This window comes from Mesoplodon bidens, assembly GCF_964165515.1.
Source record: "Mesoplodon bidens genome assembly, chromosome: 17".
Taxonomy (NCBI): Eukaryota; Metazoa; Chordata; class Mammalia; order Artiodactyla; family Ziphiidae; genus Mesoplodon; species Mesoplodon bidens.
Window position 1 is genome coordinate 66340237 of NC_138174.1, and position 16244 is coordinate 66356480.

A 16244-nucleotide genomic window follows, 5' to 3' on the forward strand; every position below is an offset into this window, starting at 1 on the left:
CTACTCTCTTGGGTGTAGAGACCTCTCTTCTACAGGCCATTTCACTGCTCAGTGTTACAATAAATAAGACTATTAGTTAATAAACTTCATTTTCCTGGCTTAGCAAACGGTAACAACAGAAAAGTAATGGGGTAGACGAGAAATTTGCCAGTGACATTGCCAGCAGTCTCAAGTTACTCCCTCTTCTCACTGGAATCCCTACATTACTTCTTCTCTCTTTTGTCCTACAAGTTCTTTCCTTCTCCTGTGTCCTCGTTTTCATCTGCAAAACTCGGTCTTCTCTCTAACCTTTCTGTGTTTATTTCTCTCTGCAGCCTGCTGGTGCCACATCCTTACAGGGGAAAGGCGTGCCCCCCCCTTCGTGCTGGCTCCACATGGACGCGGTGGTGACCCATTCAGATCAGGAGGACAAGCAGCCCTCCAGGTAGACAAAAGAGGGAAATGGACGGAGTCTGGGCCTCCGTAACTTTGTGGAACGGAACCCCCATACTACCCTGGACGTTGAGGTGAGAAGAAATAAACTTTCTTTCTTGTTTGTCAATATTACTTTAGATCTCTGTCACAGCAGCTGAACCCATAGCCCTAAATAAAGCATAAGATCTCCCAAGAAAACTGATCACCTCCACCTTCCCTGGTAAACCATGCCCTGATTCTCTCTTTTGAAAGCTCCATTCCACTGTACGCTCACACTTAATATCCAGGTGGCCTTTTATCCCCCATTCAATCTGACTTTACTATGTTCTAAGTCAGATTTATTGAGGTTTAATTTACATACACTAAAATTCATCCTTTTAAGGTACACAGTTGGGTTCATCTGGACAAATGAATACAGCTGGGTAACCACCACCACAGCCAAGATACAGTCCATTTCTATCACCCCCAAAACTTCCTCTTGTCCCCTTGAATCCCCTCCCCCACGCTGGCCCCTGGAAACCACTGCTCTGTTTCCTGTCCCTGTAGTTTTCCTTTTTCTAGGATGTCATATAAATGAACTCACACAGTGTACAGTGTATTGTGTATATGTGACCACAGTGACCTCCTTCACATAGCATAATGCTTTCAAGATCCACCCATGTTACTGGATGGAAATCAAATCAATACTTTGTTCCTTTTTATTACTAAGTAGTATTTCATTGTATGGAGTTACCACAACCTGTCTATCATTCACCAGTTAGTGGACATTTTCAGTTTTTGGCTACTATGAATAAAGCTGCTATGCACATTTGCATACAGGTCTTTGTGTGGATATCTGTTTTCATTTCTCTTTGGTAAATACTTTAGAAGTACAATTGCTGGGTCAAATTATTGGTTCTGTCTTACTATCCTCTCATTCATTCATAATGGTTTGTATCCTCATCCTCAAGCCCACCTCTTCCCTCCCAATGCTAGATCTTCATCAGCATCACCAGAAAATGTCATTTTATATTACTGCAGTTAGAGAGCTAAAAAAAAAAATAAATAAAAGACATATAAACAATGACAGGTGCATTAATCTGTTCCACAGACTATTTAAACTCCAGGAGGAAGGGAGACTCATTGGTACAGAAGTTTCCCAATCACTCTGCTAACATTTACACTCTCTTTCATCTTGTCACTACCCTTTCTATGGTCTCTACCAAATCGTCTGCTGCTTGGCCACAAAGCTCCCCAAAATAATCCTTCTAGGCCCAGGTAAAGCTCCAGCTCCAGCTCCACATGAATCTACCACGTTGGAGCTCATACACCTTCCTGCACTCTCCTCTGACTGCATGTTCTCCTTCTCCAAGGACTCTGTGAGCTTCAAGGTTGAGGACGCACCTTCCACTCTACCTGCATTTCTCCTCAATGCTCTGCACAGAACAAACACTATTTGAAACACGCACTCATGGATGGAAGTATGGCTATTACTGTTCTGCCATCATGTATGTGTAGAGTTCACACATATGGTTTAGGGGAAGTCCAGGCAGTACACTTAGAACATGAACCGTACCATCCTTTTGTTCACTCTTCAAATGAAAGCTCTTTCCTTGCTCAATTAAGACAGAAAATGGTTGAAAGCTAAACAACTGACACTTAAAGGTAGATATTCATCCTGTCCACTGCCAGGTTTCCAGCTTCCCCGAGGAGCACCTGTGGAATGCTAACAATTTGCTTGATTCAGTATGGGAGGGAAGGAAACTCAAAATGGTCTGCTGAAATTACAGGTGCTAAAAATAAATGACAGAAAAAACACACCTAAAATATGCTGACCTTAGAGGCAGAGTGGGGTTGGGGGTTGGGAACTCCTCAGTAAGCCCCAATGAGGCCTGTTTTTTATCTTTCTCAAAAACTACTTATTACAAATTCTAAGGACCTCACCTATAAAACACTCAAGTTTGGCACAGTCATATGTAATCAATCCAAACTTTGCAGGTCCATCTGCTATAGTAAAGAAATTGATTACTTTAGATGCTACTTCAGAGAGAGGCTCCAATTCACAGCTCTCCTCCGCAACTGTAGCAAAGTGTAGTTTGCTTGGCCGTGGACGGGAAGGTGGACATATATACATGGTTGCCTCCATCTTCGGTGTAACAGCGGGCAGATTTATCCCTCCCCATATATGGGCATCAGATGGAACAACCCTGCCAGCACCGGGACTGGAAAATGAAGGCCTCAGTTCAAGACACACTATGCCCCCAAATGCTGATCCATGGCAGATATCCTTGGGCAGGGCGCTTTCAGCAACACTGAAAGCAACATCTGGCTCTTACATGAATCCATGGCCCAGGTGCCCCTACAAGACAGCTGTGGGCCTGTTCATGGCACTTTAAGACAGACTCACCAATGAGGAAGAAAGTCAAGGTCGGGATTATAAACACATTGGATTATATTGACAATCTTCAGACTAAAAATAGAAAAACTCTGAGGGGATTTGATCATGATTCTGGAAATCACAAGTGGTACAGAAATGGTGAATATGAACTTGTTCCCTAAATCCAGAACACAGGGATCAGGGACTAGGGCATGCAATTCTTAAGATGTAAATATAAGACAAACATTAAAATAAATAATTCAAACATAAAAACTCATTACTCCTAAGATATGAGGCAAAGTTAATGCACGCTTCAAAAATTGTGCGAGAAGTTCCTAGATCAAGGTGTGGTTTAGGGGAAGGGTGGCATGACTTAGGGGAAGGATGCTATCTTGGGTGACATGGAAGCAGAAGTCACAGGAGAGACCCTCTAAAAGTGAATAATGTCAAACTCCCCAAAGTGGGGAGCAGGTGTTTTGAATCTCTTTTTATAGTAAATTATGTTGCAGTTAAGCTTTCTCCTTTTGGATGCCTGTGTTTCTTTTCAAACTGGATAATTTTAAAATAAACTACCTCTAAAAACTGTCTGAATGTTGTTTTGAGACCAAGATATAATTAACTTACAGAAAAGGCTGTGCATGGCAGCATCTGAGTGCTTTGTGTAAAGTTCCAAGTACAAACTATTTCCTCGTGCTGTTGGAGAATGGGGTTATAGGCTGGGAATGGTAGAACACTTGAGATAGGCTGATCTTGCCTCTAGCATGATTCTTGGCTCTGCTCAATTGTGTGACCCTGGGCAGGTCACTTCATGGGTACAGACTTCCGTCTCTACCTCTGTGAAATAAGGGAGGAGTTGGACAAGAAGTTAGCTTTCTGGTCCCTCTGACCCTAAAGTTCTATGGTTTAATTCGCCATCTTGAGAAAAGAACACACACAATTAAATACCTTTATTAATTTTTTATCACAGTTCTCAGACAGATGACACTGAGAGTTGATTTTAAATATACTTCTCAACCAGTCCCTCCCATTAGGAAGCTTGCACAAACCTCTTATATAGCCTCATCCACAAGAGGGCAGACAGCAGAAGCAAGAAGAACTACAATCCTGCAGCCTGTGGAACGAAAACCACATTCACAGAAATATAAACAAAATGAAAAGGCAGAGGACTATGTCCCAGATGAAGGAACAAGATAAAAACCCAGAAAAACAACTAAATGAGGTGGAGATAGGCAACATTCCAAAAAAGAACTCAGAATAATGATAGTGAAGATGATCCAGGACCTCAGAAAAAGAATGGAGGCAAAGGTTGAGAAGATGCAAGAAATGTTTAACAAAGACTTGGAGAACTAAAGGACAAATGCCTAGAAGAATTAAAAAACAAACAGAGATGAACAATACAATAACTGAAATGAAAAACACACTAGAAGGAATCAATAGCAGAATAACTGAGTCAGAAGAACACATAAGTGACGTGGAAGACAGAAGGGTGGAATTCACTGCTGCAGAACAGAATAAAGAGAAAAGAATGAAAAGAAATGAAACCAGCCTAAGAGACCTCTGGGACAACATTAAACTCAACAACATTTGCATTATAGGGGTCCCAGAAGGAGAAGAGAGAGAGAAAGGACCCGAGAAAATATTTGAAGAGATTGTAGTTGAAAACTTCCCTAACATGGGAAAGGAAATAGCCACCCAAGTCCAGGAAGCACAGAGAGTCCAAGGCAGGATAAACCCAAGGAGAAACACGCTGAGACACACAGTAATCAAACTGACAAGAATTAAAGACAAAGAAAAATTATTAAAAGCAGCAAGGGAAAAACAACAAATAACATACAAGTGAACTCCCATAAGGTTAACAGCTGATTTCTCAGCAGAAATTCTACAAGCCAGAAGGGAGTGGCACGATATATTTAAAGCGATGAAAGGGAAGGACCTACAACCAAGATTACTTTACCCAGCAAGGATCTCATTCAGATTTGACAGAGAAATCAAAAGCTTTACAGACAAGCTAAAGCTAAGAGAATTCAGAACCACTAAACCAGCTTTACAACAAATGCTAAAGGAACTTCTCTAGGCAGGAAACACAAGAGAAGGAAAAGACCTACAAAAACAAACCCAAAACAATTAAGAAAATGGTAATAGGAACATGCATATTGATAATTACTTTAAATGTAAATGGATTAAATGCTCCAACCAAAAGACATAGACTGACTGAATAGATACAAAAACAAGGCCTGTATATATGCTGTCTACCAAGAGACCCACTTCAGACCTAGGGACACATACAGACTGAGAGTGAGGGGATGGAAAAAGATATTCTATGCAAATGGAAATCAAAAGAAAGCTGGAGTAGCAATTCTTCTATCAGACAAAATAGACTTTAAAATAAAGAATGTTATAAGAGACAAGGAAGGACACGACCTAATGATCGAAGGATCAATCCAAGAAGAAGACATAATAATTATAAATATATATGCACCCAACATAGGAGCACTCAATACATAAGGCAAATGCTAACAGCTATAAAAGAGGAAATCGAAAGTAACGCAGTAAGAGTGGGGGACTTTAACACCTCACTTACACCAATGGACAGATCATCCAGACAGAAAATTAATAAAGAATACACAAACTTTAAATGACACAATAGACCAGATAGATTTAATTGATATATATAGGACATTCCATCCAAAAACAGCAGATTGAACTTTCTTCTCAAGTGCACACGGAACATTCTCCAGGGTAGATCACATCTTGGGTCACAAATCAAGCCTCAGTTAATTTAAGAAAATTAAAATCATATCAAGCACCCTTTCCGACCACAACACTATGAGATTAGAAATTACAGGGGAAAAAATGTAAAAAACACAAACACTTGGAGGCTAAACAATACATTACTAAATAATCAAGAGATCACTGAAGAAATCAAAGAGGAAATCAAAAAATACCTAGAGACAAATGACAATGAAAACACGATGATCCAAAACCTATGGGATGCAGCAAAAGCAGTTTTAAGAGGGAAGTTCATAGCAATACAATCCTGCCTCAAGAAACAAGAAAAATCTCAAATAAACAATCTAACCTTACACCTAAAGGAACTAGAGAAAGAAGAACAAACAAAACCCAAAGTAGAAGCAAAGAAACCATAAAGACCAAAGCAGAAATAAATGAGAAAGAAATGAAGGAAACTATAGCAGAGATCAATAAAACTAAAAGCTGGTTCTTTGAGAAGATAAATAAAATTGACAAACCATTATCCAGACTCATCAAGAAAAAAAGGGAAAAGATTCAAATCAACAGAATTAGAAATGAAAAAGGAGAAGTAACAACTGACGCTGCAGAAATACAAAAGATCATGAGAGATTACTATAAGCAACTCTATGCCAATAAAATGGACAACCTGGAGGAAATGGACAAATTCTTAAAAAGGTATAACCTTCCAAGACTGAACCAGGAAGAAATAGAAAATATGAACAGACCAATCACAAGTAATGAAATTGAAACTGTGATTAAAAATCTTCCAACAAATCTAGGACCAGATGGCTTCACAGGTGAATTCTATAAAACATTTAGAGAGGAGCTAACACCTATCCTTCTCAAACTCTTCCAAAAAATTGTAGAGGAAGGAACACTCCCAAACTCATTCTACAAGGCCACCATCACCCTAATACCAAAACCAGACAGAGATACTACAAATAAAGAAAATTACAGACCAATATCACTGATGAATATAGATGCAAAAATTCTCAACAAAATACTAGCAAACAGAATCCAACAACACATTAAAAGGATCATACACCATGATCAAGTGGGGTTTATTCCAGGAATGCAAGGATTCTTCAATATACGCAAATCAATCAACGTGATACACCATATTAACAAACTGAAGAATAAAAACCATATGATCATCTCAATAGATGCAGAAAAAGCTTTTGACAAAATTCAACACCCATTTACGATAAAAACTCTCCAGAAAGTGGGCATGGAGAGAACCTACCTAAAAGGCCGTATACAACAAACCCACAGCCAACATCACTCTCAATGGGGAAAAACCGAATGCATTTCCCCTAAGATCAGCAATAAGACAATGATGTTCACTCTCGCCACTATTATTCAACATAGTTTTGGAAGTCCTAGCCACAGCAATCAGAGAAGAAAAAGAAATAAAAGGAATACAAATTGGAAAAGAAGAAGTAAAACTGTCACTGTTTGCAGATGACATGATACTATACATAGAGAATCCTAAAGATGCCACCAGAAAACTACTAGAGTTAATCAATGAATTTGGTAAAGTTGCAGGACACAATATTAATGCACAGAAATCTCTTGCATTCCTATACACTAACAACAAAAGATCAGAAAGAGAAATTAAGAAACCAATCCCATTCACCATTGCAACAAAAAGAATAAAATACCTAGGAATAAACCTACCCAAGGAGGTAAAAGACCTGTACTCAGAAAACTAAAAGACACTGATGAAAGAAATCAAAGATGTCACAAACAGATGGAGAGATATACCATGCTCTTGGATTGGAAGAATCAATATTGCCCAAAGCAATATACAGATTCAATGCAATCCCTATCAAATTACCAATGGCATTTTTTTACAGAACTAGAACAAAAAATCTTAAAAGTTGTATGGAGATGCAAAAGACCCCAAATAGCCAAAGCAATCTTGAGGGAAAAAAACAGAGTTGGAAGAATCAGACTCTCTGACTTCAGACTACACTACAAAGCTACAGTAATCAAGACAATATGGTACTGGCACAAAAACAGAAATATAGATCAAAGGAACAGGATAGAAAACCCAGAGATAAACCCATGCACCTATGATCAACTATTCTATGACAAAGGAGGCAAGGATATACAATGGAGAAAACACAGTCCCTTCAATAAGTGGTGCTGGGAAAACTGGACAGCTACATGTAAAAGAATGAAATTAGAACACTCCCTAACACCATACACAAAAATAAACTAAAAATGGATTAAAGACCTAAATGTAAAACCTGACACTATAAAACTCTTAGAGTAAAACACAGGAAGAACACTCTTTGACATAAATCACAGCAAGATCTTTTCTGATCCACCTCCTAGAGTAATGAAAACAAAAAGAAAAATAAACAAATGGGACCTAATGAAATTTAAAAGCTTTTGCAAAGCAAAGGAAACTATAAGTAAGATGAAAAGACAACCCTCAGAATGGGAGAAAATATTTGCAAATGAATCAACAGACAAAGGATTAATTTCCAAAATATATAAACAGCTCATACAGCTCAATATTAAAAAAACAAACAACCCAATCCAAAAATGGGCATTAGACCTAAATAGACATTTCTCCAAAGAAGACATACAGATGGCCAAGAAGCACATGAAAAGCTGCTCAACATCACTAATTATAAGAGAAATGCAAATCAAAACTAAAATGAGGTATCACCTCACACCAGTTAGAATGGGCATCATCAGAAAATCTGCAAAAAACAAATGCTGGAGAGAGTGTGGAGAAAAGGGAACCCTCTTGCACTATTGGTGGAAATATAAATTGATATAGCCACTATGGAGAACAGTATGGAAGTTCATCACAAAACTAAAAATAGAATTACCATATGACCGAGCAATCCCACTACTGGGCATATACCCTGAGAAAACCATAATTCAAAAAGACACATGCATCCCAATGTTCACTGAAGCACTATTTACAATAGCCAGGACATGGAAGCAACCTAAGTGCCCATCGACAAAGGAATGGATAAAGAAGATGTGGTATATATATACAATGGAATATTAGTCAGGTATAAAAAGGAATGAAACTGGGTCATTTATAGAGACGTGGATGGACCTAGATACTGTCATACAGAGTGAATTAAGTTAGAAAGAGAAAAACAAATATCCTATATTAACGCGTATACGTGGAATCTAGAAAAATGGTACAGATGAACTGGTTTTCAAGGCAGAAATAGAGACGCAGATGTAGAGAACAAACATGGACACCAAGGGGGCAACGTTGGGGGGCAGGTGGTGGTGGTGGGATGAACTGGGAGATTGGGATTGACATGTATACACTAATATGTATAAAATAGATAATTAAAGAACCTGCTGTATAAAAAATAAAATAAAATTCAAAAATAAACAACTAAATAAATATACTTCTCAGGAATGTTTCAGAAGTGTCCTTACCCCCTTGAACATGGCTCCCGTGGTCTAACTGCACGCTTTCCCACGTGAACTCCATGAGGGCACAAATCATACTACATTTAACCGTGTAACCTCTGAGGCTGTCATATAATAAGGGCTCAATGAATACTTTCTGAACACATCAGTTATTTTTAAAAATATAATCAGGTTTACTAATCTCTCTGAAGTGATCCCATTTATTTAAAGACAAAAATGATGAAAAATTTAGTAGTTCAGTTATGAACTTAATTGTGTCCCTGTTCCCAACCTCCCTGCAAAATTCGTATACTGAAGTCCTAACCCTACCTCAGAATGTAAGTGCATTTGGAGATAGGGTCTTCAAAGAGGAAATTAAGTTAAAATGAGGTCATCAAGATGAGCCTTAATCCAGCAGGATTAAGAAGAGATTAGGACGCAGACACTCACAGAGGGAAGACCGTGTGAGGACACAGGGAGAAGGCCACCCACAAGCCAAGGAGAGAGGCCTCCTGAGAAACCAACCCTACAGACACCTCGATCTCAAGACATCTAGCCTCCAGAATCACAAGGAAATCAACTTCTGTTGTTTAAGTCCCCCGGTGTATAGTACTTGTGATGGCAGCCCCAGCAGACGCCGACAGGCCTAGAGCCTGTCCTGTACAGGGCATTTTTAACAGAAAGGCAAAATAACATGATGTGTGTGTGTGTGTGTGTGTGTGCATGCCTGTTTAGCTGCACACTGCCAAGTAGACAATCTGCTAGATTTTTCCCTTGGCAGGCTGTGCTGGCAAGATTTAGATGGTGCGCTACTCTGTGGAAGGCAGGGCCCACCTCCATCTGGCATCTCCCTGTGCACTAAAATTGGATTTAAAAGAAAAAAGAAAAGAAAGGAAACCTCCCGATCAGGCTCCAGCTCTACTAGAAGAAAAGCACAGCTTTAGGTTCTGAACCACCAGCCTTCCACCTGACAAAATCCACCAGCCTTTCCCCCGGCTTCCTCTCCATCCAGATCCTTTGTCCAGGGGACCTAGATCTTGAGCCTCCCTCCCTGGGGCTCCGCCCTCCTTCCCACGTGCATTGAGGAGGCTGCTGGGCCCCAGGACCCCTGCTCCCAGCATGAGCGCCTGCTGCCCCCTGCCACAGTCACCAATACCCCGCTTCTGTACAGCTATGATGCAGTAAGAATCCAGTCATACAGCAACTCCGGGACTCCGAGAGTCTCAGAAGCAATTCTGCGCACAGCCACCTCGGTTTACTGCATTGGAATTCCATGAATATTTATCTACACTGAGCCTCAGCCAGCCAGCGAGGGCATCAGGCCAGAGTCTGTTCATCTCATGGCAGAGACCAGTGGGAACCAGGGGACAGCACGGGGACCCAGAGGGTCACACACATGCAGGCACCATGGGGAGGAGGCATCGGGGGAGATGGAGTTGTCTCAGAGTCCACTAATTGGCCATAGAGGATGTGTGGTCATACCAGACTTTCCCATCTAAGTTCCTGAGAAATCTCTACAATGTTCAAGACACTTAAAAAACACTGGGTAGTTACATTTGAAATGAACACTTAACCTGCTACTCCCTTTTCAACAAATGTGAAGATTTCTAAGCTAGTCAAAGGAAAAGATGTATTTTTCTCTGGATTTAATAACACAGAGCTCCACGAGTGTGGGCTCTGGAGCCAGACTGGCCCAAAGCCTGGTTCCCTCCGTTCATTGCAGGGTGATCCTGGGCAGTAACTCAAGCACTCTGGTCTCAGCTTCTTCATCTATACAACTATAAGACGAGTACTTCCCCCATAGGGTTGTTATAAAGCTAAAATGACTTACTACTTGGAAAGCCCCTAGAACAGTACTGTGATCGAACATAGAAAGCAATAGTAAGTGTTAGCTACAAACACAATGAAAGAGAATTTCCCGTAAGAACTGCCAGGCAAGCCCTGAGAGGAAGTGACATACCTTAACTTTGGAGTTCTCTATCAAATGCTGAGCCATGGATTTGATCAAAACTTCAAAGAAAAACCATGAATACTGAAAGAAACAAAAGAATCCAGTAAGGAAAACAACAAATCAGAAGGTGAGACATTTACTCCCTTAGGCTGACAATGTCACTGACATGAAGCAAGTGTGACCTGAAAACACAGCTGAGCCTCTTGGCGAATGGCTGTCTGAGCAGAGGTGCAAGGCAGATGCACCCGCTTCCACGCGTCCAACAGTAAACAATGCCGTACACTCAGCAGACACTCAGCACGGCACAGCCAACCAGAGGTGCCAGCTCATTCGCACTGGCCTTTCCTCTCGGTTGGGTCCCACCCGTGGACACTTGCCTTTATAGTCTCTAACTCAGTGTCCTCCAATGGTTTGAATATAATGACTGTGCAACTTTGAATACAGTAATACCTTGCGGCTCTGTTAGGAGCACAAGTACAAGCAGCAAAGATGGTACTGAAGAACTAACTCTGTTACCCCCCTTTTAGGAGGTGGCGATTGTCTCCAAAAGCACACAAAGAGGGTGAAATCGATCAGGCCATGAAGTCTGAATTTTCTTCAGTTTCAATACCACAGAGCCACACTGGCCCTCCTGACATACCTTAAGTAGTTTGTTGCTGGTGAGGAAATCGGCGGAAGGCTTGAGAATTGTGGTCATGGATTTGGTCAGCTCTTCATGCACCGTCTTGTATTCGGAAGCAATATACGGCTCAGCCTTATAAGCATACTTTGAAGAAAAGGGAAGGATATTTTAATGCACTGGTTCTCCAAGTTGGGCTGAAAGCTGGAGAGGCTCCAAAGGATGGAGATCAGGGACTGAGATACAACTGCATGGGTGGGAGAGGAAGGTGTGGAAATGGAAGGTGGGAAGGGTGGTTGTCATGTGACAGGAAGAGGGAGCCCAGGGTGTCTTCAGGGAGCCCATCCAAACATGTGAATCACCTGACTCAGCTGGTGGGTCCTCCAGCCCAGAACTCCGCCTCCCAAGGACTTTAAGCAACGTGTCGCATGACACTCAGGAACTGATTCCCTAAAGCACCCCAATTTTACTTTTTAAACTAATACATAACTATAATTCACAGAGGTGTCGAAGGTTAAATAGAACACGTGTAACTTTTTAGAACAGTAAAGGCCACCATGTTCACGGAATATTGTATGTAAATGACGAACTTGTTGATATTTATCCTAACGGCATCTTTTACTTTCCTTCATAGTCTTCTAATTTGATGGTGCCCACAGCTAACCTTCCCATCTTTAAATTTCTATGTCATTTGGGTCACATTATTTGCAAAACCCATTAAAGGACAAAATGTAGCTGAAAGAATGAAATTAAGTAAATAAAGGAATGGCTGCCCCTCTTTGGACTTCCCCGCGTTCAGGTGCAAGCACCAGCTACAGGCACAGAAGATAAAGCAGAGGTGTTAAGTTTCATCTCAGATACATCCCCAAATGACTAGATTAAAAAAAAGTAAGTCCTCAGAAGGAAAATTGGAGAGCCACACATTTAAATGACCGGGGCAGTTTCATTTACATACCTTAACATATGACCTCAAGTGGCTCTCCAATCCTTCCTCATGGCACTGCGCAACCACATGAATAATGACCCTACACATCACAGGAATGAATAAAGCAATGAATAGTAATGTGAAAATGGAAACATTTCATTATCATCACAGTAGTAGTAGAACAATGATGGTGCTATTGACACCACAGGAAACGAGGAAACAAGGCATCAGATGGGGTCCCCACATATGGGATCAAAAGAAATTTCATAACTATGATGTTCAACACATACTCGCATCCCAGATAGGTATGACTGTGCTCCAGATGCAGACAGACTGAAAGGGAAGAAGAGTATCCACCTCTCTCTGCCTCTCTCACCGTGTCACGTTGACGGCGACTTCCTCCTGGGTTGCTCGGGTGAGGACACGGAATAGCTGGTTTAGGATGGTGGGCAAGAAGGCGATCATCACGTGACCTTCCATCGCGTGCAGGCTCTACAGACGTGGAATGGCAAAGTTCATGTTACCTTTTTAAAAGTAAACCAACGCCAAGAAGTTTCCACTTAGTTCCAAATAAGGATGGAAGAAATCCATCTTAAACAAATGGAGACAGTGGCAGGCAGACTAATGGACAAAGATGTCCATGTCCTAAACCCCAGAACCTATGAATGTGTTACATGGCAAAGGGGGATTAAGGCTGCTAATCAGATTAGCTGGCCTTGAGACAGGGGACTCTGCTGGACTATCCAGGTGGGCCCGAAGTAATCACAAGCATCCTTAAAAGTGGAAGAGGGAGGCAGGAGAGTGGGGGAAAGAATGCTCAGAGATGCAACATTGTTGGCTTTGAGATGGAGGAAGGGGCCACAAGTCAAGGAGTAAGTGCAGCCTTCAGGAGCTGGAAAAGGACAGGAAATAGATTCACCCCTAGAGTTTCCAGAAAGGAACTCAGCCCTGTTAATAACACCCTGGTTTTAGCCCAGTGAGACCCGTGTCAGATCTCTGACCTACGGAAGTGTAAGAAAACAAATTTGTGTTGTTTTAAGCCACCATTTTGTAGTAATTTGTTACAGCAGCAAAAGAGAATGAATAAAAGGCTCTTATTCAAGTCACAAGGCTCTTATGACATAGCTGAAAGGGGACCTGGAGCAGTAATTTCAGAATCCCCACTCCATTTTCCTTGCTTAAATCAAACAAACTCCACTTCTCACATTTCTTCTATTTTGTCCCCATGCTTAGAATGCCCTTTTTCAAAATGCTCCCCTAGAATCACGTTCTGGGTGAAACTCCCCTAGACCAACCCTCCTGCTCTCCCTGTGCCATGACTCCAGGAGCCCCCCAGCCTGCCCAAAGCTGGAGTTGGCTATGTGCATCATTTCTGGGTTTTTTGCCCACCTAGCATGCATTCACCAAGTTTATGTTGTCCCCTACAATGAATAAGAAGTTACTTAACAGTGGGACTAAAGTCACTGCTTTTTATGTGCCTGTGACTGTGCTCTGTGCCCAGTGAGCACTCACAGGGAGGGCCTCTAAGTGGGTGGTTTTCTATGCGGAATAATGTGTTTTAGGTCCAGCCTGAGAAAAGGATACGTGGGGCTGGAATGAAGATCACAGTGGTATTATTTCCGAGTCCACTTCTTCCCACTATCTAAAACCATACAGATGCCATCAGTGTGAGGGCATCTCACTAAGAGCAGCCTTATAAGATTTCCAAGGGGTAAGAAGAACACTCACCACCGAATAAAAAACCCAACCTCCTCTACACTCATTAAAAAGGGGTTACTAAGAAAGCTATCTGATACCTTAAGGTATTTTACAAGTTCACTCCCTAAGGCTTGGGCTCCGGATTCGGTTTTCTGACAGTACTGGAAAAAATTATGTAAGTGCTGATCCTGGGGAGATAAAAGAAGAAAAGAAAATGAAAGCTTATTAGCGTATATGCTGTGGAAACAGAAGTATTTGCTTCTTGCAGCATGTATGTTTTATTTAGACTACAAAACATCATATAATAATGAAAGCATCAAAGAGATAAAAATAAAAATAAATTTAAAAAAAGATTGCAAAGATCCTCCAACAAAAAACTGTTGAGAAATGTTACTTGTACTATTCATTTATATCCTTACATGAGAGCACCTTATATGCACTTTCTTTCTTCAAAAAAGGACTTATAGAGTGAAAATATATCTATGTAATGTATCAATTAGGATTTTATTTTGCCAAAAAATCATGCAAACTCATTCACAAAGCAATCACTGCTAATTTTAATGGCACAGCACTTACCTGAGTATACACTGTGGAAACCAGATGAGTTGAAACTTTCAGCAGTGGCTTGCTTCCATCTACCCATTTAATTTCTGGACCATAATGCTGAAAAAATATGGAGGGAAGAAACATCCCAACAGATTAGTGACATTAGCTTCAAACGTCATCTTCAGTGAAGGTACTGATGAGGTGCTGAAGGCCAGACAGCCTCAGTAACTTGATATTTATGCCTGGCTCACAGCAGGAATGTAACCAGTACTAATTTCTGCCTACTTCCTTCTCCCAAGTACAATGCTCTTCTTACTGGATATTCTAAGCTATCTTTTCTGTGTACATGCAGCTGTATGAATTACTGTCCATTTGAGAGGGAAAGACTCCCAATTTTACCAATGACTTAACCAAACTTGAGTTCAGGGTTCTGAAAGTCATGGCATAAGGTACCAGATAAAGTAAATGGGATAGTAAGTATTCCTGGCACAGGCAAAGGGTCCATCATCTGTTTGTGTTTAGTTTTATTTCTGAAACCTCTGTTTTTCTCATGTTCAGACTAGGAATAATAACTGAATGTTACATGATTTACCCTTATTTTGGAATATTTTAACTATTTGTTCATAACATGGGCCCAAATTTGGCACTATTTAAATGCAGAGAGATATTAAAAGCCATTCACAATGAAACAGAACAGATCTTAACTAAGCATGTTATAAAACTGAAGTCTATAACATTTAAGATGGCTAAAAAGAATATAAAACCAACAAACCAATTAGAGAAATCTGAGAAAATTCAAGCTCTAATGAATCAGAAATGTATCAGAGTGGACTACCATGTGGGTGAGAGATTTGCTTACTAGACTCACAGCAAGTTGGAAGACAATTCCTAACCATTTGCATGACTCTAAGAACCTATCTTTATTTGAGCACGGCTAGTTTTCAGAGACAAACTTCCATCTCATACAGTACCTCCAAGTTTCCATTTCCCTGCTGAAGCACTGCTAGTTCAGGGCTTATAAAATGCCCAAATTGTAATTACAGGTTGTAATAACTGTTAACAGCACTGCCTTCCAGTGGCCTAAGTTTACTTGAAAATGAATAACTAAAACCAAAATGTGGGACTGGCAAAAATACTGCATGCTTTTGTGTGTTACTGTTGTTTTAGTTGATCTTTAATGCTTTCTGAAGGAATTGCGATCAACCAATCTTAAAGTACTGTACCCTGCCCATCCCAAGCTCCTGGTAGCCGAGGTAGCCGGATGGGAGATTGGCTGAGACAGGGATGTGCTGCTCGCTAGTCACCACCCTTCCATCTTTCAGGAGAGGAAGCCAGGAATATCCAACTGTTGAAATAAAGAACAAAAAAAATCACCGTAAGTGTAGGAAAATGTATGAAGACAGCCATGTTACTAAATTGCCTGATCTTTAAGAACTGTTAATACCAATCAGAGTAAGAAACTGAAAAGACCCTGAATATAGTCTCTGCAGAACAGCGTCTATAATGTACGCTGGCCTCTTCGGGATTAGAATTCTAAAATTATCTCCTATAAAATGGATGTATGTAAGCCGGGCATGCTACCCTTACAAAC

At 40.7% G+C, this 16244-nt stretch overlaps 1 protein-coding gene across 7 annotated transcripts in view; it reads right to left on the minus strand.

Moving 5' to 3' along the window:
• DOCK9 (dedicator of cytokinesis 9) overlaps window positions 1–16244 on the minus strand; it is a 277528-nt gene that overhangs the window by 78161 nt on the left and 183123 nt on the right. For all 7 annotated transcript variants that reach the window (XM_081214643.1, XM_081214647.1, XM_081214645.1 and 4 more), the window contains exons 21-27: window positions 15877–15998; window positions 14684–14770; window positions 14206–14295; window positions 12786–12901; window positions 12440–12509; window positions 11506–11631; window positions 10875–10946 (exon numbers count right to left, since the gene is read on the minus strand). In XM_081214643.1, coding sequence (XP_081070769.1) covers window positions 10875–10946; window positions 11506–11631; window positions 12440–12509; window positions 12786–12901; window positions 14206–14295; window positions 14684–14770; window positions 15877–15998 — 683 coding nt within the window. The remainder of the gene's footprint in view (window positions 1–10874; window positions 10947–11505; window positions 11632–12439; window positions 12510–12785; window positions 12902–14205; window positions 14296–14683; window positions 14771–15876; window positions 15999–16244) is intronic.